This window comes from Ictalurus punctatus, chromosome 9 (genome assembly GCF_001660625.3).
Source record: "Ictalurus punctatus breed USDA103 chromosome 9, Coco_2.0, whole genome shotgun sequence".
In the NCBI taxonomy this organism is placed as follows: Eukaryota; Metazoa; Chordata; class Actinopteri; order Siluriformes; family Ictaluridae; genus Ictalurus; species Ictalurus punctatus.
In genome coordinates, this window is record NC_030424.2 from 14034834 (window position 1) to 14057864 (window position 23031).

At 37.8% G+C, this 23031-nt stretch overlaps 1 protein-coding gene across 1 annotated transcript; it reads left to right on the plus strand.

The window, feature by feature from the left end:
• The first annotated feature begins 755 nt into the window (after positions 1 to 755).
• On the plus strand, positions 756 to 21559 carry tmem229b (transmembrane protein 229B). The gene is made up of 2 exons (XM_017475414.3): positions 756 to 1058; positions 15009 to 21559. The coding sequence occupies exon 2, from the start codon at positions 15052 to 15054 to the stop codon at positions 15607 to 15609; it is 558 nt and encodes a 185-aa protein (XP_017330903.1). The 5' UTR covers positions 756 to 1058; positions 15009 to 15051; the 3' UTR covers positions 15610 to 21559.
• Positions 21560 to 23031: the final 1472 nt, after the last annotated feature.

Genomic DNA, 23031 nt, shown 5'->3' on the forward strand with positions numbered 1-23031 from the left:
GGAGCGAAATATTCCAAAAAGCAGCCGATAAGTGTCCAGCATAGGTGGGAACTCATTTAATACTGTTTAAAAAGCATCTCAGGAGGCTTCCTCAAGACATCGGTTGAGAAAATGCCAAGAATACATTTCTGGAAATTCTAGGCAAAAATGGTGTCTACTTTGAAGATGCTAAAATATTAAATTATTTAGATTTATTTTGTATTTTTCATCAGAACATAATTCCCATAGTTCCAGTCGTGTTACACCAGAGTTTTGATAACTTTATTATTCTAAAATGTGGAGAGAAAAAAAAATAGAAATAAAGAATTAAACAATGAGTGTTCCTAAACTTTTGATCAGTAGTGTGTGTGTGTGTGTATATATATATATATATATATATATATATATATATATATATATATATATATATATATGTGTATATTGTGTATGTATGTGTGTGTGTGTTTGTGTATATGTGTATGTATGTGTGTATATGTGTGTGTATGTGTGTATGTATGTGTGTTTGTGTATGTGTGTGTGTGTGTGTATGTATGTATATGTGTATGTATGTGCGTGTATGTATACGTGTATGTATGTGTATATGTGTATGTATGTGTATATATGTGTATGTGTATGTATGTGTGTATGTGTATATATGTGTGTGTATGTGTATATATGTGTGTATGGTGTAGATGAGATGAGAGGAGAGGAGATGAGATGAGATGAGATCAGAGGAGAGGAGATGAGATGAGATGAGATCAGAGGAGAGGAGATCTCCAGCAGATCTCCAGCAGTGAAACAGTTAACACTGAGCACAGCGCTGTAGTGTCGGACGCCGGAGTGCGGCTCTGAGCATGTGCTGTTCCTGCTGCATTGAAGGAAAATGTGTCAGTTATCATTGGAGAAGAGTATAAGGGAGGAGAAAGGGAGAGCGGGAGGTTAGCCGGGGCAAACACACAACGAGAAGGAACCGATACGACCATGGTCCTGTTTTGTCTCGTGTCCTCTGCATGATTACAATGAACTCGCACAGGGTCGATTCCACCGCACGCGCTGCTGCAGCCCGACAATAAAACACGGTAAGCCTCGCGACTTTGCACAGAAGCTTGGACTTGTTACTCATCAGGAGAGCCTTGTGCTTCATTTGCAGGCCTGTTTATAGTATTTATTTATTTATTTATTTATGTCTTTATTTATTTAAGGGTTTCCATGAGCTTTAATTCGCTTAGCTTGCCTGAAGATCCTGAGAGCGCATCCATGATAGAGCAGTTTATTTATTTATATATTTATTATCGTTTTGTTTGTGTGCCGCTGTCCGTCACGCACCTGACCTGATCTCATCTCATCTCATCTCATCTCATCTCATCTCATCCTGCTCCAGGTGGGCTGTGTTGCATTTAGACATAACCCTTTTTTAACCAAATATAGCTGTTTAACAACACACACACACACACACACACACACACACACACACACACACACACACACTGTATTCGTTTGTCCGAACAGTGGTGATGAAGTCTAATGCTGAACTGTATCATGTCTAATTATGATCAGCGTCATATAGGCACATACGCTGCTTGGAGAATTGCCGGTGGTTCACACACATATACACACGCACATATACACACACACACACACACACACACACACACACACACACACACTTCAGTGAGGGAGCTGCGGGATGGTTTCATTCAGGCCTGTAGTCACGACTGCACTGTCAGCTCTCCAGGTTCAGGAAAGGTGATGAGTGAAATAGATGGACCCTGTCGTCAGAGTAACGCGTCTTCTCTTCGCAGCTTTCCACGCTTCCAGATCTGATCCCTTGTGCTCTGTTCTGTTCCGCTTTAAATTGGACTTGATGAAGAACTCTAACTACTAAAAGCATGAAACTTTATGTGCTTGGCTCATTTTCTCTCTGAACATGAAACGGGACACTTGTGGCGCACCTGCTTTAGACCTACTCCACCTTCATGTCTATATTACATTATATTATCTTCTTTTCATTTTAACCCTAGAATAAACCAGATTAAAATAAAATAATAATAAAAAAACTGGTGAAATGCTAAAACAAAAAGGTCAGGAACATAACCATGATTTAAAAAAAATCATTTCAGTGATTTACACATTGCAGAAATGTGTCGAAGTGAATAAACTGTATCACAATGGTAACTTACTTTTTAATCTTTGTAATGTTCTTCTTCTTATGTTATATTTATTCTTCTTTAAACTGCTCATACTCCAGCATTGTTTTATTTTATTCAGACTATTCATATACAGTATAGTAGAGCTTTCAGCCTCCAAAACTAGGAAATTTCACAATATCTTAGCTTTTTCTGTGTTCATATTTCATAAAGATGACAATGAATTGATTTTATATTAAAGGATCCCTAACGAGAGGGCACAGTGACTTAGTGGTTAGCATGTTTGCATTGCACTTCCAGAGCTGGAATTTCCTCCGGGTACTCCGGTTTCCTCCCCCAATCCAAAGACATGCATTTTAGGCTGATTAGCATTTCCAAATTGTCTGTGGTGTGTGTGCAATTGTGCCCTGCTATGGGTCGGCACCCCATCCAGACTGTCCCCTACCATGTGTCACCAAAGTTCTCGGAGATAGTCTCCAGGCTCTTTGTGACCGTGTGTAGGATAAGCAGTATGGAAATGGATGGATGGATCCCTTGCAATATATTTGACTACTTATTGAAAGCTTTCATCACCCACAAAAAAACCAGACATATCACAGAACTTACAGTGAATTTTCGTAGTTTTTCTCTGCAATTGTTACATTGAACTGATTTCATATTAACAAACAATAGTTTATAGATCTTACCAGTACTAGGCCGAAATAATCTAGTTTTTCTGGTTATTAAAAGTAGATAAAAATATCCATTTATACATCTGTACAACTTCAGTTGTTTTGGATTAATCCATTTACATAAAAACTGACCGGTTTCTTTGAATAAATGTATCGATGCTTCTGTTTTAGGAAAAATGTTATGTAAGTAATTAATAAGAAAGCACCATGCAAACTTTTCTAGTGTCTATATCTTAACTAAAACAGATGCGTGACAGGTTTTTTTCCTCAAACGCTTTGTTGTTACCATTAGACCCCATATAAAAATAAAACCTTACAAACGTCCAAACCTTGGTGTCCTCAGAGAAAGTTATGGTCATGAAATAGGTGAATTCACTCTATAGTTCTGTCCCAAATGACATACTATACACTATGTACTCTACCGTCTAGTGTATGAGTTTTAGAAGGGTAGTATCTTCTCAAATGGAACACTAAAAATTCTTTACTAACCGGAAGTATAAGCCGTTTGACAGCAAATGACGTCAAACTCAAATAATTCAGCAGCGGTAGTTTTAGCAGAATACCCAGAGTCGACGAAAGTGAATTTCTAGATTTTATTGTTTACGTCAATGATTTCTTTTATTCCCAACATGACCTTTTTTGATTCTGAGCAAATTTGAGCCAGCATCAGCACCTGGTAGCCCTTCTCCTCTTCCGCTGCGTAAGCAAAGCTGTGACCGTTTTTTTGGTTGAATAAATGCATCTTCCAGGTACATGAAGTGCACTTCTTCTTTTTGGAATTTTCAGTGTGAACACACTACTCACACTATTTATACTACAAAATGGCGTAGAATAGAATATAAGTATGCGATTTGGGACGCACCTTATGTTACAATACCGCCATGTCTTATTTGCACTCATACCTGATTAGACACATCTTCTGTACACGGTAATAAAAGGGGCAGTCTGGAGTGCACAGACATTGTAGTAGTACAGATATATAATGGTTAAATCGTACATGACCGTTTCCTAAGGATTCAGAGGGAGAAAAACTGCTGAAAATTTGCCCTTGTGCTCCAGGCTGTAGTGCCCTACACTACCCAGAGCACTGGAGTGTCTGATCCAAAGTCGGTCTGATCCTCAGAGCACAACTGATTAAATGAGGATTTGGCTTGAGTGAAATGAGTTCCTCTGCACTGCAGGCAGTTTTAACACTCCACATCTAAATCTTGTGTCTTTACTAATCAAACTGGCTTTGAATCCTTTCTGGTCCATTTTCCAAGGTCCACTGAAACTATTCTAAAGTCCAAAACAGACTTGTATGGATCATGTGACTGGACTGACAGAAGTGAGAGTCCTATTAGAAGAGCATAGAAACAGTTTAAGCTGGATTGGTTTTTACCTGAAGTGCTTGTGTAATGTAATTAAGCGATTTGATAATCACTTAATCACTTCTAATGAAGAACAAGAGAGCTGCACCCAAGCTATACCAGTTCTGTTCAGTTCTCTTTTCCCCTGAACTGCTGGAGCTGGGTGCAGACCTGGCCGGGCTGACAGGATAAATTAGAGTCACTGCTAACACCCTCTCCATATTGGCAGCATAAGTGCTTGGTACACAGGACATTAAAATAAATGCGCTCTGGTTTAGTGGAAAATCAATTATATAAAACATATTTTAGTAAGAGACTGAGACTTAGATTTGAAGTCAGTTGGGTCCAAATATCTGAGACTACATGAAGAATCGGGGATTTTTTAAATTTTATTTTAAAATGGAAATAAACGGAAAGGTGTAAGGAAATATTCAATATCTTCAAAAATCAAGGTTTCTTAATCACTCTTTAAATTGAAGTAATTTGTTAATATGGACCATGTTAATGCTTTTGCACAAAAAGTCAGATTTTCCTTGAGTTTTATCCCATGCATTAAAGCACATGTTCAGACGACACTCCAATGGATTTAATCTAACATGGGTGATTAGGTTTAACACAAACATATGGAGTCCATGGCAGCTCGAGTGTACGTGGTCATTAAAGCTACAGGGGTGATATACCCAATACTAAGAAGCTCTAAACTTCATGTAAATAATATAAGATTGTACTTCTCACTCAAGTTGCTACTGTAATGTCATTTTTCTGACCCCACTGTATTTCTTTCATATCTTTTGCTTTTTGAAGTAAAAACTACTGGATTGAAATGATGCACCTAGCAAGTAATCACTTAAACCAAAGTACCTTCCTGAATAAAACCAATCCATCTTGATTGGGGCTGTAGTAGTCATGCAGTCGGAGTAGTTCGTTATAGCACAAAGGCAACTGATCTCAAACTCAGCGTGAATTCTTTTGAACCCAAGCAAAGCATGCTACGTCATGCTGCTTTGTTAATTATGTAGCTTGCCAGTTTCCACATTCATGCCGCTAAATCTTGCCTTTTTAAGCCTCGGAAGGTCCTAATCCTCTCGTTATGACCAATATTATGCTGTCTGGAGGGCTTAGGGCATTCCCAGGGTCTTGAATTCAGTTCACGAAACTGAAGACAAAAAGCAGCAGCTGTTAGACGTCTTTGAGTTTTTCACTGAGTTTAACAAATTATTAACCGGCAGTACTTCAATAAGTCCAACTAAAATATTGAGGCAATGCTAAACTATGGCATCATTTATGACATTGATTCTTATTGTGTGAAAGCTTTGTTATCCAAAGATTGAGGTAAAATTTAAGCTCTCTTTGTCAAAAGAGAGAGGAAAAAAAAGATTTTAATGAAAAATCCTACCCACACAAATTTGGCAAAACCAGTTGCAGAGCTTTTGAATAGAGAGACACAAAGCTTTTGAATTGGCAAGATTGTTGTCCCTTCCTGCCTTTTGAAGAACATCTTTTCTGTTGTAATGATCTTATGAAGCGGCTCTGAATGTGAAATCCCACATAAATAAATAAATAAATATATATATATATATATATTTTTTTTACTTCTTTAGAAAGCAGCATAAAGCTCACTATGTATTCAAATATGTATTCTATATAGTATTACAACAGCGTTTCACTTCATTTCACTTTTGAGTTCTATGAAACGCAAGCCTGGGTGTTGACCAGTGCCCTTATTTGGAACTGTGAAATAACTTAAAAGAATGCTGGTGGTGAGCGTTTTATAACAAAACAATTTAAAGAACTATTTAATCTAAAGTAAAGTGATCCAGTAGTGGGAAAACAGTGGAATTTCCATTTTAATGAAATTTGGCACCCAAACAAAGCTACGACACAAAATGCTAGTGTCTGTGTGACAAAACAGTACTTCATCTTCTATTTGAAATATGAGCATCAAGATACTGGCCCTCTGCTCCAGAGTCCTATCAGTGAAAATCATATCTGATAAGAAGAATGAAGGCTCTTTGCACTCGAGAGCCAACATGCTGCCCTGAAGTAACTGAGCTGCATGTGCTATTGATCTACTGCCATTTATTTTGTGCAGAGTGGAGTGAAATCATGGCAAGGACCCAGAGTCCCCATCAGCAACCTCTACACATTCAGAGAGTAAGAATACATGGTAGTCAATACTTCCAATGTCAGAAAGTAGTAAACAGGGCACTTCTAGAGTTCCTGTCAGGGACAATACTGAGCACGGCATTCAGGAATCATACTCCAAGCATTTTCTCACAGAGTAAAAGAACAGGTAACGTTTCTCTAAAGGCTTATCTGCAGCTCTCTTGTGGAAAATGGACAAAAAGGATGGTGTTTAGTGTAGAAAATCCGTCTATCAGCAGGAAAGTGGTCTCACTTCATCTCGATAGCACCTTGAGTTCTCCAGTGACTACAAGTACAAAGTATCACTGTTTTTCATACTACAGATAAGGCCACTTTAGTAATGAGTATAAAGAAATACATACAATATATGTGAAATCTGCTCACAGACACATGAAAATAGAATTGTGTCCTTTTGCATTGCTTATAATGAATGATGTTATTTTAGCACAATCCATTGAATGCTGGTGAAATAAGGAAAATGGGTAAATCTGCAGCTAATATAACCTCACAATAACTTATTCTGCTGTTAGTGAGCCATTTCAGAGATCTTCCTGCACTACTATAATACAACTTTGCTGATGATGATATGACGCTAATTGCATTCTGTTCAATTAGAATACAATTTACTGTATTTCCTAGTGCATCAGTTTTAAGCAATAATTAGATACTATTTTATTTCTTAGTCCCCACTGTGTTGCCAAACTTTCTGTAAGACCCTCAATATGAATCGAGATTGTTCTGTATCATGCAGACCTCTATTGTAACACAGGGGTGCATGGTGGCTTAGTGCTTAGCATGTTTGCCTCACACCTCCAGGGTTGGGGGTTCAATTCCCAGCTCTGCTCTGTGTGCATGGAGTTTGCATGTTCTTGCCATGTTTCAGGGATTTCTTCTGGGTAACTCGGTTTCCTCTCTCAGTCCAAAGGTGAGTTGTAGACTGATTGACATCTATAAATTGTCTGTAGTATGTGAATGGGTGTGTGTGTGTGGATGATTGTGACCTGTGATGGGTTGACACCCTGTCCAGTGTGTCCCCTGACTTGTGCCTCAAGTTACCTGGGATAGGCTCCAGGCTCCCTGCAAACCTGTGTAGGATAAGTGGTACAGAAAATGGATGGATAGATGGATTAGATGTCACACATAAATAAAATTAATGATTTAATGATCTTGCAACAAATAATTTAATATGTGTGGTGGTCTGCGAAAACCTGTTGAAAACCCGAATGGTCAAAATAAGGGATTTTCTGCATATTAACATACTTTGCCACCTCCACTTTAAAATCCACAACTATATTTAATCAAAATTGTGAATTTCTTTTAAATTTACCTGTTGGGTAAGGAGCCAATTTAATAAGCATAATGTCAGGTTGTCTAAAGATCTCTAAACCTTGCTAGCTAGGTGTGATTTCCTCACCTAGTGAATGGCATGCTTTGACAAGTCTTTGGATAGTGGACATGAGCCTAAACAATTCAGTTTGTAATCAGATACCAGCTGTCGAAATGGCAGCGATACTCCTACACCTCAGTGGAGCTGAAATGGAATCTTTAACGTTTCACTTTTGGGGTTAACCACACCTGAAGTAAGGAATGAAACACAACAGGTTGTGGTATTATAGGTGGTGTGATAAGAACTGACACAAAGTAGAGGGCTGTAGAGGTGGGGAGGGGATGGGACCAAATCTAAAAAATGCTGTAGACATTATCAACCTTAACACAAAATCAAGTAAACTCTGCAATATTTGGTGGCGCTTGTAATTTTTCAAAATTAGCAAAGATTTTCCGCAGTTTTGGGACAAGACGTGTCATGTGACGTCCATCACAACATGCATTCAGCCAAAGCACTCTTCAGTTCACGTGCATCAAACAAGACTACAGTTAAAAGGTCTCATTTACCAACAAACATCACTGTGAAAGACTGTGCAAAACATTTTTGTGTAATTGTAGATTTGCCAATTCAAGTAGTTTTCTGCAAAAAAAAAAAAAGCACAAAGTACCAATTGCACCACAAATTAAAAGGAAAAAAAAAGTGAAATCCTGTATGAAGTGTGTGCTGGTTACACGATTTGGATGTAAATTACTCTCAAATTACAGCTGAAAGTCTATACTTATTCATTCTATTAATAATTTCACCTTTAATATACTGTGGTAGACAACTAAAATAACAATAACTGTCAGTGTCCAAATACTTATGGACTGTATTTGTTTAATCTAACTATTAATCACAATTAAGCAATAAATAAAGAAAAAATATGAATCCTAATAAAGCAACTATGTGTTAATTGCGATAGATCAAGTATCCTGTCTCATAATGAAATTAATTTCATCCCTTCTTTCCATGCCACATATATTCATGACGTTATTTAGTAAATTGTTTTTCCTACAGTAAAACACTGGTATTGTGTAGCTTGCCTGGAGATCATGTTGCTTGAATCTATACAGGACTATCATGTCATGCTGTACTGATGTACCCATTATGAGCAGGTTGAAAGGATCTATTCCTGGAATCGGAAACTCCGAGCTGAAAGGTTTGTTTACATACAACATAAAAGCCAGCATTTCTGAAAAAAGATACATGAACTGTTTCATTATCACAGACAGCAGGACAACAGGGTCAATTAAAGTGGAACAGTTTCACCACTGTTTTTAGCACAAATATCACAATATGAAATTGATCATCTTCTCTGATTGCTTTACGTAATTAAAAGTTCATACTAAGGTAGTGCCAGTATAATCACTCATCATGTCAACCACATGTGCAATGCCGACCTGCAGCTGCTAACATGACTGAGAGAAAAAAAGGTTTGTTAATGCTTTAGATTTTTGTAGATTTCGGCATAAATTTCTTCATTGTATTTATTTGTATTGTATGTAATATAATGATAGATCTTCTCCTGATTAACCTAATGAAGGGTTTATTCAATAGTAGTGGATTAGATGAGTTACAATGACCAGAGAACTTGTGAGTTAAACAGTCAGACTCGGGGGGGTTATGATATTATATGTATTAAATACTGGAACAATGGTTTCCAACACTTTTTTTTTTTTAAACAGTTATTTACTCCTGTGGTTTAGTATCAGGCATGTTGCATGGCGTAACCCTCACGGAACGGATGCCGCCCCAGCCCCATGGAAGCAAAACATCCCTGTAACATTATTATTGAATTATAAGCCCTCCACTATGCTTCACAGTTGGGAGCTTTTCTTTCTATTTTTGGTATGAAGGGCTTTGTTTTTTGAAGCATGACATTGTATACATGTAGCACAAACTTCTCAGAGCACAAGATATTGTTCTAACAGTGCTGTGGAACATGCAGGGGGTCTTTAACAATCTTGAGATGGATAGCAATGTTTTTTATGGACAGTAGTGTTTTTTTTCCTCTTCATCTTAACCTCTATGAACCCTACTCTTATTCAGTGTTTTTTGTTTTCTTTTCTTATGACAGACTCACCAACCCAGATCTTTATCTATTATCTTGTGCAAGAGGTGTCAAGAGATTTTTAGCTGCTGTCCTGGGGCTCTTTTTCTCATGTTTGTGGATTTTACAGAATCTCTTGCACTGTACATCATGGAGCGCCATCTCCAGCAGAGAGGAGCCATGTTTTTCTTCTGTTTGTAATTTTCAGGGTGGAGACCCAAGTCTTTAGAATTCCTTCTGTAACCCTTTCTAGTCTTATCAGTTTCGACAGTTTTCACAGGGGTCCTTTAAAATCTCTTTGAAATAGTCTGTGAACTACTTAAGCAGAATGATGTTGTGAAGAGCAGCTAATTAAACTGTGCTTTTTTTTTTATATGCCATATAAGGTCAACCTCAGACCTAAAGTCCTGTTCACACCTGGACGATTATTGCAGTCGGAAAAACGGTCCGTTTAACACCCCAATGGCTGTCAATGAGAGTGTTCACATCAGGCGTAAAACATGTGGCGTCAAATGTTTTTAACGCCGAGAGGTTCGTTTTTTGACACGCCGCATTAAAAACTATCCGACCAATGAGATTGTGCTTTTGTTCATGTGCCTGGAGCCACTGAAGTTACATAAAAGTACGACTTGATGACTTTCAAGTACAGAAGTGTCTTACTGACGAAGAAGAAGCCGAAAAAGAAGATGATGAAGAAAAAGCAAGCACCGACCATTTTGGTGAGCCAGGACCATTTTAGTGATACTGACCACAAAAAAAAGCCTTTCATAGTCAACACTTCATCAATCTGGAGGAACATTAACATTTTTGGGCATAATGATAGTTGCCTTATACCCAACCCCTCCCCTACAAAAACAACAACAAAAAAAACCCCATTAGATTAAAAAAAAAATAACATACTCTGTGTCTTCCCATTAGTGTGTGAATGCTATTGCTACGACTTTGATATAATTCAAATCATTACTTATTTAAAAAAGAGTATAGTGTTTAAAATGAGAACTTTTAATGATTTAGCTTTAAAGAAGTATTTGTTGCAGTAACCAAATCACCAAAGACCTTACATTTCACAAAAATCTATACATGCTTTAGCGAGTTTGTAAAAAGTGTGTAAATGGCTTAAAGACGTAAATACGGTTTTCTGCTTCTTCTTCTTCTCAGTGATGAGCAGGTGTCAGAAATGGAAAGTTATGCCGCGCCACCGGGTATTTCTGCTTTTCAATAAGCGCCATCTGCTGACAGGGAGTGAATTTACACTTTCATTCAGAGTGTCGCCCGAGTTTAAGGTCTGGGTGTGAACACAAAAAAAACGCGTTGAAAAATGGACTGTTTAACATGCTGCGAAAAACATCTCAGTGTGAACAGGCCCTTAATGTACCCCAAACTTCAGTTTTTCAAAAGGTCAATATCATGGGGGTTCACATACAGTTTCCATCTATGATCTCAATTAAAATGTTATATTGTGAGTTAAACTATAAAACCACAAACTGTAAAACTATTTAATAAAACACAGTAGTGAAGTGTTTTTTATTCATTTACACAATATATGGTATGTTATTAATCCATCTATTCCTGGATATCCATCTATAGCTGTTTCTTGTATATTACTTGGAAATAAAACAAACAATGTGATGTTATTGGCTATTATTTACAGCTATTAATTACAGTTTGCAGAATATCATGCACCTAACTCCACTGTGGCTAAGCTACTATGGGCATGTAGCTTGTAGAGTAATTAGCTTTTGCTATTGGCTTTTTTGTGGTTGTATTTTCCCCCATTTTCTCCACCAATTTAGTCACCTAACAATTCCAGGGGGTGGCCCTATCATACCACAGCTACCAGCCGGGAAGGCTAACACCTGCTTCCTCCGAGACCCGTGAAGCTAGCCAAATACTTTTTGTGCTGTGTCACAGTGCAGAATATCACACCAGAGGAAAGAGCTATCTGCCCTCTTTCGCATACACAGAGCTCACAGTAGCCCACGATTGGCTAGTGTCACTTTGATTGAAAGGGAAACGAAAGTATGCGAGCCCACCCTTAATACAGAAATAATTATTGATATGCCGATGGCTGAGATTTTCGGAAATATTCATGTAGAAATCTCTCTAATTCCTGAGGGTTCACATGAACTTTTTTACACAACGGATTATAAACAAGAACTCATAGCTGACTCTGGTCTGCCTGAGTTCCTGAGAGTGTCAATAAAAGGCCTAACTGGGTAACAATCAATACTAGTGCTGACTGAAAAGCCAACTGCTGGGGGATGGGATATGAGAAGAACTGACAAAAGGCAAACATGCAGATATACTGTACATCAGGTAGTAAAAGAACGCTACCTATGCTAGCTTTTGTGTCTGATCATTACAAAGAAACCATCGTATTGCTTTAAAACCGATTACATATAGTATCATGAAAGGATGTTTAAAATATAGATTAGAATTTCAAGGATGGTATTTTTAATGGTATTTTAACACAGATTTTTCTTTAATTTGTACATGCTTTCGTGCGCAAAATGGATTTCCTTAGTGACAGGTGCTACGGGATTAATTTTCGAGTTCTGACATCTTGAGGAATCCAAAACAGTTGGTGTAAATGTCAGACAGTGACGGCATTATATAAATTAATACCTTTTATGAGAATTTATGTTCTCAAAAAAAAATACATGAGCATTATTCATTGTAAAGCATTTCCTTTTGTTGTTACTTACATTTTGTTGTCTCATTCAATATAGCAAGGTATTATCATTTGCTACTACAGATGATTTTTTTTTAATGTCTTAAATAAACTGTGAGGATTATATTATCGTTAAGCAGTTTTATCCTATTTATTTAATTCTAATTTGTTTAATCTGCATACACTTTCTCATGAAAGATGCATGCCTCCTACAACACTTCACACATTGTCATCCTACATAAATGACCAATTATGACAATTTCTGTTGTGAATGTGCCACTTGCTGCAGTGACGGTAGTCTCTAAAGCAAGAGATCCTGGTCTGAGTGCTGGGAATCCACCTCCTAATGAAGCATATTGAAATGCCAGAAAATGTCGAACTGCTTCGGGGTGGAATATTTAAGGCTTCCTCATTTTCTTTTTGTACTATACAGTAATATAATTTTAATAGGACAGGGAACATTTGATATGTTTTTTATGTGGAACAGATATGGGATCAGATTTCTTTGTAATCTTGGTGGATATTCAGATAGCTGTGATCTCTCTCATAGTCATTTACATACATTTACCTAGTGTGAAGTTCTGGCTGCACATTCCACCAGATCTACAAAATGTTCTCTATTAACATCCTTTCATGTAGCTGTAGCTACAACACCATCTACACCACACTCTGTTGGCCATATTGAACCGAATTATATGTTCAATGCAGAAAAACAAGTCAAAATTATTCCCAAACCAGTATGAATGAGGTACCACTAATAGCTAGCAGTCCAGATTATGTGCTTGTGGTAGGAATGGCCAGTGATTGAATGGTGTATTTTGAGTAATGGATGCTAGGTATTACACGCACAACAGTGATGAACGTAAGCATGACAACAATAAAAAATATATCAAGAATTGTGCTGAGGCTGAGAGATGGAATATTGCTCTATTGAATAGTGTGAATGTTTATGAATATTACATTTTCATAAGCAACTATTAAGCAGTATGTACTCTATTGCACTTGTGTTGTTGGTGAATTGAACTTTTCTACATATCTGGACAGTTGATACTTTGGGGTGTAACCAGGACCAAAATTTTTTGAGGTCCACATTGAGAAATGTCATCTTCATAGTTGATGTACCATGATGCCAAATGTACAGTATAATATACATCGATTACTACCTTCTATCTCTGTAATGCTATGCATTAATTCCTCAATAAACTGCTCTGACTGTTTAATTTAAAAAGAGTTCAATTCTGGTTTACAGTTACCCATCAGGGTACATCAACTAACATTACTGTGATCAGTTAAGATACAATAACTAGAAATCTGATTTGGCTAACAATATTATGAGTAGTGTACACTTTACAAATCGTCAATTGCCCTCATAAACACATATAAATGAGTTTATGCAGGAACATAAGACATAAATATCATAGCAATATTATGTCAGATCTGAATCTATAATATATGACTTGCATAGCTCTATACAAGAAGTTCAAATCCGGTAGCATCTCATGCCAACTATATGTTAAGTGTGATTAAGTCTATGGCGAAACCTAAAGTGCTCTCTGAGGTCAGCTGAGAACCAATAATCACTGCTAGTTTTTCTATATAATAGACTACATCCTGCCACTACCTTATCAGGAGGTTGCATATTGAATTTGAACTAGAGAAGCTACATGGGAGGTAAAAAAAATCAAAAACAAAAAACAAAACCATGGGAAATAATAATAAAAAAAAGACCTTCCTAACGAGGTCCAGGCCAGCTAGTTACAGCTATGTTGGCACTTATTATATGGCAAAACTAGGTTCTCAGCTGACCTCAGAGAGCACTTTAGGTTTGCAGTTGGTGAGAGCGTGTTGGTTTAAGTCCTCAACTTACATCAACAGCAAGTCTTTGGTTCTCAGCCCTGAATGTTGCACAACTCTCACACCTCCACTGTAGGCTTGGGTCATGCTGAATCGGGGGAGTAGGTGGGTGGATATGAGGCTGGTTTTCTTGAGCTGAGCATCAGGGAGCCTAGGCTCAATGCCGTGGTTATTTGTAGGAAATGCTTGTTTTGTTTAGTGAAAAGAGCTCAATTTAGTGGCCTGGTGCTGCATTGTCTTACATGATAAAGCAGGGTTGTTGTTTGCTTGTTCTTAAAATCATGGATAAAGTATAATTTAACTTCTGGATGCGATTGGTGGTGTGAAGTGCAGTTCAGTTATCATGTTCCATGCTAGTACAATTCAAAAAACTTTCCCTGAGGCAAGCGAATACTTAATTGTCATTTGAAATTAAATTAACATTGACTGACACTGTCTTAAAGAGTCTCTCTTCAGCTTTCAGCTTTGGCCTGGTGGTACAAGATAGGTTGAGCTGTGTGGATGGATTGACAGCAAAGGCAGATAACAAATTAGTGTTCTGTCACTGGATAATTTATATGACAGTGTATAGCTTATGTACCCAATTAAATATTTGAACTTTTTCCATTTTAATCTCAGTTGGTGAGTGACACATACATCATCACTACTCTAAAACATTCAGTGTGGGAGTCAGTGGACTCTGTAAGTTGGATTTACCTGTGTGCTGAACATTGCCATTTCAAAGGTTTTATGTATGTACCTACTGTAACGTTCTGTTGCTGTTTTCCGTCTTGCAGTAAAAACCCCAGAGTTCTGAACGGACCCATTGGCCCAGTCACCATGGCAACAGCAATGACCCCCGAGCCCCTGACGCCGCTGTCACGGTGGTATCTGTACGCCATCCATGGCTACTTCTGCGAAGTCATGTTCACGGCAGCATGGGAGTTCGTGGTCAATTGCAACTGGAAGTTCCCTGGCGTGACGAGTGTGTGGGCGCTTTTTATCTATGGAACCTGCATCCTGATCGTTGAGCACATGTACCTGCGCCTGCGTGATCGCTGCAATGTCTTGCTGCGCTGCTTCATATACACCTTGTGGACATACATGTGGGAGTTTGGCACAGGGCTGCTGCTGCGTCAGTTCAACGCCTGCCCTTGGGACTACTCACAGTTCAAATACAACTTCATGGGCTTGATCACGGCGGAATACGCTGTGCCCTGGTTCTGTGCGTCATTCATTGTGGAGCGCTTGGTCATTCGCAACACGTTGCGGCTGCGCTTTGACGAGTGGGCCGAGCCTGCCCAGGTTGGAAGAAGTGGTGGAGGTGAAAGAGGAGGAGCAAGGAGAGGAAGAGGAGCCAGAGGAGTGGCCGCTAATGGCTATGTGAAAGTGGACTGAGTGAGAGTTGTTTCTCTCTCTGTCTTTAAAAATGTATTGGTCCAGTCTTTTCTTTACTCCTGAAGAAGTTTCCAGCTTTCTCCTAGCCCACACTCTGGGAGGGAGCGATGTTAAGATTCAGTTGGTGTGGATCAGTGAAAAAAACAAACAACAAAACCACAGCTAGAATAAGGTGTGTGGTTTTAGTGCCCCACAAAGGAAAACTGCAGTCCTAAATAATGCCCAAATTCTGATATGCCTCACTCAGGCAATCCCTAGCAGCCCATTAGCCCAGGGAAGATACAGAGGGTTTTATTGTGTAGCTTGTATCATTTCCCCATCCCTGTACTGTACCTCCCAGACCAGTCCATCCACTTCAAACACATTAGGATGGATAAGGAGTAGGAAAAAAACACGAGAACTTACATCTTGAAAAACAGAAAAATGGGCCAGAAAATAAGGAATGCTAAGAAAAATCAATCTTTTTTTTTTTTTTTTAGCATATTAAAGTTAAGTGTGTAGTAGCAAAAGCAAATAACTGTTAGGGTAAAGAATTTGAATTGTTGAAGTTTGTGTTATTTATTAATATTTATCTAATGGTAGTTAATTAACTTATTATAGGCTTATAGTATGTTGTATACAGTGCCCTAAAGTAATGCATTGAACTTGAATCTAGTGTTTTTATAATGAACAAAAAAAAAGAATGCTTGAACATGCATGAGAATAGTGTCTTCCAGATTTTTTTAACAAGAAGCAAATCTGAAATGTATTCTGTAAAAAAAACCAACAAAAAAACGTTTATTTTTAACCATGTGGATTAAGACACAAAGGAGTACTGGATTGTATTAACTTGTACTGCTGATAGTTAGGATTTAAATATGGGATGTCTTAAAATATTGTGTGAATATACTGGAAATAATGTTGAGAGAAGTGGGGAAAAAACGTGATCTGCTGCTATGTTCTTTCTTGGTTCATAATATCTCTGTACTAATTAAGTGACCAGGCCATTTGCACTACAGTCCCTAAAAAAATAAAATAAAAGGTTTTCTGGGCTCTAGAATGAAAAGTCTAAACATGAAGGAAAACAAAACAAAAGCAAACAAACAAACAAAAAAACTGGCTAAAACAATTTTTTTGTACATTGATTAAAAACTTTGATGTGAACAACTTAATGCATGTTAAATTATGGTTGATAATAAACTCACAAAGTTTTAAATATATGTTTTTGTTGTACTGAAGTAGATGGTGATCTTGTATCAAAGTCCAGAATATCCCATCTGTTCAGTCAATAAAAATAATACATTTTACTGGAAGCACTATCGGAAAAATACGTGAACACACCATCTTTTTAAAGATAAGAAAATAAAAATAATCACGGGTCATTCAAATATTCTCCAATATTAACATTATAGTCCATTTAGGAGCTTCGAAGTAATAAGGAGTATCTTACCTGGGAGCCAGTGTAGACTGAAGAAAGTCAGAGTGAATATTATCCGAAGGTTTGATACATATCAGAACCTTTCCTACATATATGCTGTAATCTGATGACGAGCTGATCTAGGGGAGGCAATCAGGAGAATATTTCCATGATTAAGCTGAGAACACACAATCATCTTTGGCTTCTTGTTTCACTGGGGTATAAATGCCATGAAGTATCTGACTTTTGACATGGTCATCTCAGTCTCTTAAACTAAACCCCATTCAAAGCCTATGAGCTGAAGACGAGAGTCCAAAAGAGAGGACCTAGGACCCTGGAAAATGTGGACAGATTCTGTTTTGAGGAGTGTCTCAGTGATTCAGCTCTGTGACTCAGCAATGTAGGAGAAGACTCAGAGATTTTCGCGCGCGCACACACACACACACACACACACACATCACCTAATTAACCCAATTAAACAAATGAGACAAAAATATTATACCTGGTCCTTTGTTTATTGTGGAAAATGATCCAATATTAAACATCTTTGTGTGGCAAAAGTATGTGAACCTTCGCTTTCAGCATTTGGTGGACCCCTTTGTGCCGTAATAACTTCAGGTAAACATGTCCAGTAACTGTTGATCAGTCCTGTACATCGTCTTGGAGGAATTTTAGCCCATTCTTCAGTGCAGAACAGCTTCAACTCTGGGATATTGCTGGGTTTCCTCACATGAATTGCTTGCTTCAGGTCCTTCCACAACATTTCTATTGGTTTAAGGTCATGGCTTTGACTTGGACATTAACTTTAGGGCCTGTAGTTGCTTAGAATTTGCCCTGGGTATAGGATCCTTTGGGGCCCAGAGTTGAGTGCAGCATTACCAAGTAACGCATTACTGTAATCTAATGACTTTTTCTGATAACGCAGTAATGTAACGCATTACATTTTAGATTTATATTTACTGTTGTCAATAAAATTACATTACTGGTGTAACAAATTTATTGTTAAGAAAACAATATTAAGTAAAATGCATTTTTTTAATAAATCACGTTTTGCCCTGAAGATTTTTTCTTTAGCCCTGATTAGTTCTCCACTTGGAGCGGTTTGTCACTGTGTAACTGAAGGTCAGTAAAAGAAGACGGTGGTGTTGTAATTTTATATCTTCAGTGAACGGAGGTGAGACCGATCAGACCGGGTTTACAGGAAAATACGTGGAAACACTCATGTTTTATTAACTGACAGCTCTCAATTCTGCCAAACGCTAGCTCACTCAGTCAGTGTGAGGAAAAACTGGATATACGCCATACAGTTTTCTTAAATCAGTAAAGGGGAAACTGAACCAGCAACAGCCTCTGATGCTGAGCAGGAAAACAAGGTGTCTAATGTCTATATGAGTTCCAGTTTATATGAACATGATATGAGCAGAGCATAAGGAAATATAATGTACTTTGCATGCACTGTAGCAGCTAGACCCAGACAGTGATTGCTTAGCTGTGTCTCCCCTTGACTAGTGACACCAAACTGGCCTAGTTAGAAACGTTTGATATTTTATCAGTCTGGTAGTCCTACAAACAGTGACAACACCCGAGTTTTATGATAAATCCAACTTTTTATGATCACGTCATACAATGTGTGCTAAAATGACTGAAAGAACTAAGAGTTTCACTTTATAGTGTATTTTTGTTGGTTTGGTAGGTTTTGAAAGTAACAGTAATTAGTAATCTGATTACTTTTTACATTCAGTAATCAGTAATGTAATCAGATTACAATTTTAAAGTAGTAATTAATAATCTGTAGGGGATTCCTTTTTTTGAGTAACTTACCCAACACTGTTGTGGACTATTGCACTTGATATTGGAATGATCTTTGTTGGTCGACCACTCCTGGGGAGGGTAACAATGGTCTTGAATATCTATCTGACTGGTCCTCAGAAATCTCCATTGATTGTGCCATGATACACTTCCACAGACATGTGTTGTGAATATCAGCCTTTGATAGAGCCCTGTTCTTTTAATAAAACAGGGTGGTTACACCTGATTGTCGTCCCATTAATTGAAAGCACCTGACTAATTTCACCATGAAATGAACTTCTAATCCTGGAGGTTCACATACTTTTTCCACGCACAGATATGTAATATTGGATCATTTTCCTCAATAAATAAATGTCCAATATGTTTGTCTCATTTGTTTAATAGGGATCTCTTTGTATACTTTAAGGAGTTGTGTGAAAATCTGATGATGTTTTAAGTCATATTTATGCAAATATACAGAAAATTCTAAAGGGTTCCAAAACTTTCAAGCACCACTGTCTATGTATATGTGGCAGTTTTTAAAGCTTTCAGTGTAAGATTCAGCTTGTTAACAAAGTAATTTTTCTACCCATCAAAATTGTGGTGCCGACTGCGGATTCAGGAATCATAAGCATAAAAAATAATAAACTAAGGCCGTGTTAGAGAGTATCTGACCAAGATGAGATGAGAAAAATAGACTTTCTAATACTGATTCTTGGGGAATCCTCCATGTGTCAGTCGTGTAAAAGCAGAGCAAACCAAACAAAATGCTTCCTACGTGAGAGGTACGAATGAAATAACTTACCGGCTGTACCTGTGACTCCCATGAGCATCTCTAGGTGGATGATGAGAATATGATGCCATATTGTAAAGCCATTACTGCATCAGTAGAATAGCAAATGCAATAATAGAACAGGTAGATCATATTTGAGACCACATGTACAGTCATGGGAAAAAGAAAGTACACAACACATCAATTCTCTGTGTTTATAAATCAGGGCCTAAATAACAATTGTGTGGTCATAATGCACAGCACATTGTTTGGTGAAAACCAAACACAGAGAATCACCACAAACACATACCAATTGTCAAGCATGGAGGTGGAGGGGTGATGATTTGGGCTTGTTTTGCAGCCACAGGGCCTGGGAAACCTGGAGTCTTTGAGACAACGATGAACTCCACCTTATGCCTCAAATGTGAGGCCATCTGTCCAGCAACTTAAGCTGGGCTAAAATTGGGTCATGCAACAGGACAATGATCCCAAGCACACCAGCAAATCAACATCTGAATGGCTAAAGAAGAAAAAAGTCACGGTTTAGAATGATCAAGTCAAAGTCCAGACCTCAACCCCATTGAGATGCTGTGGCAGGACTTCAAGATGGCTGTGAATAAACGAATGCCCTCAACCATCAATGAACTCAAGCCACGATGTAAAGAAGAGTGGGCCAAAATATTTCCAAAACAAAGTGAGAGACTGATAAACTCCTACAGAAAACATTTACTTCAAGTTATTATTGCTAACGGTGTTTCCACATTTTACTGAATTATACGGTGTACTTATTTTCCCCCCACCTGGTTTCTGAATGTTGGTTTACTTTATAAGAAAAAATGACTACTTATTGAAATCGTTTTGTTTTTTTGTTTTTTTTTGTCACCTATTTGTTTATAGAAGCTGGTGAGGACCACACAATTGTTAAGTAGACTCTGATAAATAAAACCATAGAATTGAAGGAAGGTGTGCTTTTTTTCTCATGAGTGTAAATCTGGTAAAGGGCAGCTGTGGTATAATGTTCAATGTGTCTTAATCCTCAACAATACACATCAGTGCTTAAACCTTAATAACAACCTAATAACACTTAGTGTCAATGTTATATATACTCTTTATTGCTAACTATTTATTGCCAATGGACAATGTGGTACTGCATGAGAGCAATGCTTTTTAAGACCATACAGGCAGTGAAGAGAAATTATAACATTGACCAATGGTCTGGATTCCACCAAATCTGCTCTTCTAGCACAAAATCAGTGAACACATTTAACAAACCTTGAGTGACCAATAGCATATAAACCCAATTCTATATAACCATACCAACTTGAACCTTGACCAACCACACCATATAACCACACTCTCATGAACTATATCCATATCACCTAACCCCTATTTTCCATGACACTAATTTAGAAAGCTCCACCATATCCACAAAACCCAACCCTAAATAATCTTACCATAGGTTTCAAATAAACATCAACTTCAAGCCACTAATTCTACCACACATTACACATTACATACTCAGGCTAGCCATAATCATGAAACCGACAAAGAATACTCAAGAATAACTCAACATGGGACAACCATATGCATATAAATTAATCCAGACTAACAATATTTATCTACCCTAACAAACCATACTTATATACCCTGTGGAAAGCTTTGTCAGACCAGCTACTGGTCAGACTGGTGAACCATCTTTGGCAGCTGTAATCTGTGGTAGATAGGAACAGTTCTCTGAATTTTTGCTACTAATGCTACATTGCAAGCAAGTTGTTTTTAAGAAATGATCACAATTGTAAGGCAATTAGAAAGTCTAAAACATGAACTCATTCCTTCATCTTTAGTAACTGCTTTATCCTGGCCATGAGCACAGTGGATCTGGAACATATCACTGGAGCTTTGAGGCAACAGTACTACACGCTACACCACCATGACACCCATCTCAAACATTTTATTGACTAATTTTGTCAAATAATAAAGGTCGTAGAAAATAACTTGTTCTACCAGTTTGACCAACTTGGCCTGTGTTTCAACAGCTGGTAGCTACTCAGACCAAGGTGCAGTATTCAGCTGGGCAAACTAATTTTGATTATTTAGTACCCATAAACATACTTGACATGCCTACTCCCAACCCTCTTAGGTGGTATATGAATGAAATAATTTCAGTTAATAAATTAATAACTGATTAACAATTTAAGTACATTCAATGACTTATTTCTAGTTAGTCCGCAGAGTCCAATTAGTTCATTATTAAGAAATGTTGTTTTTGAGACAAACCTTATTAGTGCTGTAAGTTGTAATGTTGTATTTCGCCCACCAGGTGTCCTTATTACACCGCCACAAAATATTGGTGGCGCTTTCGACCTACACTAAAAGCTATAATGTTTTTAGTCTAATGCCATAAATATCAGACTTTTAGAACATTAGTCAGTTTTATAACATCCAGTTTATGGAACGTTATTCATTAGAATAGACGGGGACACTATACTGTAAAAAAAGCACCGTCTTTCAGTTGAGATGTTAAACCGAGGTCCTGACTCTCTGTGGTCATTAAAAATCCCAGGACACTTCTCGTAAAGAGTAGGGGTATAACCCCGTGTCCTGGCGAAATTCCCTCATTGGCCCTTATCTGTCATGGCCCCATAATAATCTCCATCTCTGAATTGGCTACATCACTCTCCTCTCCTCTCCACTAATAGCTGGTGTGTTGTGGGTGTTCAGGTGCACTTTGGCTGCTGTTGCATCATCCAGGTGGGTGCTACACACTGGTGGTGGTTGTGGAGATCTCCCCCCCATACAATGTAAAGCTCTTTGAGTGTCTAGAAAAGTGCAATATAAATCTAAGGAATTATTATTAGGTAGATTGAAAGGAAATGCCTTTCTTACCCATTATTAACTACCCCATTCTATTTTATAGTCTGCTGTAGTTGTCAGCTTTCCAAAAAGCTATGTTATCAAATGTTCATAAACTTCCTCAACTGCTTTAATCATTCTGATTTCTATAGGTTCACCAGTTCACCAGTTCCTGTTTTTTTTTGGTCTGTAAATACTTTTAGTTTTCTCAGCCATGCACACTGCCTTGCTGCTCTAATACGGTAATGACATCACACATATGAGCTCACCTGACTTGGGTGTGCCTCTGCACCTGTGGAAGCTATTAAGTTCCTGATGTGACAACCTATCAGGTACAAGTACTCCAAATATAGACAGGCTATTCACTTGTAATATAACAGCTACTGAAACATAGACAGTAGTCCCAGAGGGGAACTTTTAGAGAGACAAATGCTATGTGTTTTTATCTCATGGTCGGGACCAAATGTCTCCACATGGATATGAATATCTGACAGTTTTGACCTGAGGACATTTGGTTGGTCCCCAAAAGAAAAAAAAAACAAATTTTTATTTTAAAAGTTTTCCTTCTGGTTACTCAGGTTAAGTTTAGGGTTAGGTTTAGGAATTTGCATAG

Bases quoted from the DNA above. Each gene is read 5' to 3' on its own strand.
- tmem229b (XM_017475414.3), top strand. From the start codon at position 15,052: ATGGCAACAGCAATGACCCCCGAGCCCCTGACGCCGCTGTCACGGTGG.